Source organism: Orycteropus afer, unplaced genomic scaffold (genome assembly GCF_000298275.1).
Source record: "Orycteropus afer afer isolate SDZICR_OR568_19922 unplaced genomic scaffold, OryAfe1.0 scaffold00581, whole genome shotgun sequence".
NCBI lineage: Eukaryota > Metazoa > Chordata > Mammalia > Tubulidentata > Orycteropodidae > Orycteropus > Orycteropus afer.
Window position 1 is genome coordinate 1,322,817 of NW_006922168.1, and position 1,189 is coordinate 1,324,005.

Genomic DNA, 1,189 nt, shown 5'->3' on the forward strand with positions numbered 1-1,189 from the left:
ACATCTCCTTTTCAATTACATTAACACTGATATAAGGAAGTGTACCTCAGACACTGTCTTCTGCTTGTTCACCTTGTTTCTGTTCATTGTGTGTTTCATTCTGGTTTTCATTGGCTGTGTCAGTCTCCTTCCCCATTGTTTCCCAGGTCCCAGGATGGGTGACAGGCCGGCCTTTTCCTCTCTCTCGCAGGCTGCACCCTGCTGTTTTATGAGACCTACGGGAAGAATCCCACTGATCAGAGCAGTACCCCTCACTGTGCTCTGCTTGCCGAAGACAGCATCGTGCAGTCTGTCCCAGAGCACCCCAAGAAGGAGAACGTGTTCTGCCTCAGCAACTCCTTTGGAGATGTCTACCTTTTCCAGGTACTTGTAAGCAGAGGGCTCAGGGGATGGTGGGTGTGAGAGAAACATGTTTGGACTATTTGGATGAGAAGGGACAGAATGGAAAAGCAGAACTAAAATGGAGTAGAATAAATCCTTAGTTGGGGGCTTTGGTGGTGGGTCAGTGGTGGAAACCTCCCTTTCAACATGGGCACTTGGGTTTGATGCCCAGCCAGCGCCCCTCATGCATGGCCACCACCTGTCCGTCAGCGGAGGTTTGTGTGCTGCTCGGATACCAAACAGGCTTCAGAGGAGCTTTAAGACTAAGGTGGAGCAGGAAGAGAGGCCTGGTGATCTACTTCCAAAACATCAGCCGGTGAAAAGCCCGAGGCGCAGTGGTCAGATGTGCAGCTGATCACAGGGGTGGGGCGGGCCCAGGCAGCATTTCCTTCCCCTGTGCGTGGGTTTGCTGTGGGTCGGAGGCCAGCTCCACTGCAACTAACAACAACAACAGCTTAGTTAGGCTTTGGATTTTGACTTAACAGAGAGGCAATAGGCTACCAACTGCCAAACATGTTGGGGCCATCACAAATTGATTCATTTATGTATGACCAGCATGATGACACTGGGGAAAGGAAGGACACTGAAACGTACACATAAGATAAAGACAACAGAGACAAATACTAGTATATGCACAATACTGCAGTACCAGTAACACCAAACACCACGCACAGATAAATACGCAAACAACTGAGAAGATCAGGTGGGGGTTGGCAAACAGGAACATAACCCAGATCAAGGATAAATTTACCTGAAGATAATCTCACGTAGATACTGTTGTTGTTGTTATGTGCCTTCAGGTCGGACA

At 48.9% G+C, this 1,189-nt stretch overlaps 1 protein-coding gene across 1 annotated transcript in view; it reads left to right on the forward strand.

The window, feature by feature from the left end:
- The window catches only part of TIAM2 (TIAM Rac1 associated GEF 2), a 583,282-nt gene that overhangs the window by 407,087 nt on the left and 175,006 nt on the right, over positions 1 to 1,189 (forward strand). Inside the window, exon 5 of the mRNA XM_007956200.1 lies at positions 191 to 363. Within this exon, the coding sequence (XP_007954391.1) occupies positions 191 to 363 (173 nt within the window). The remainder of the gene's footprint in view (positions 1 to 190; positions 364 to 1,189) is intronic.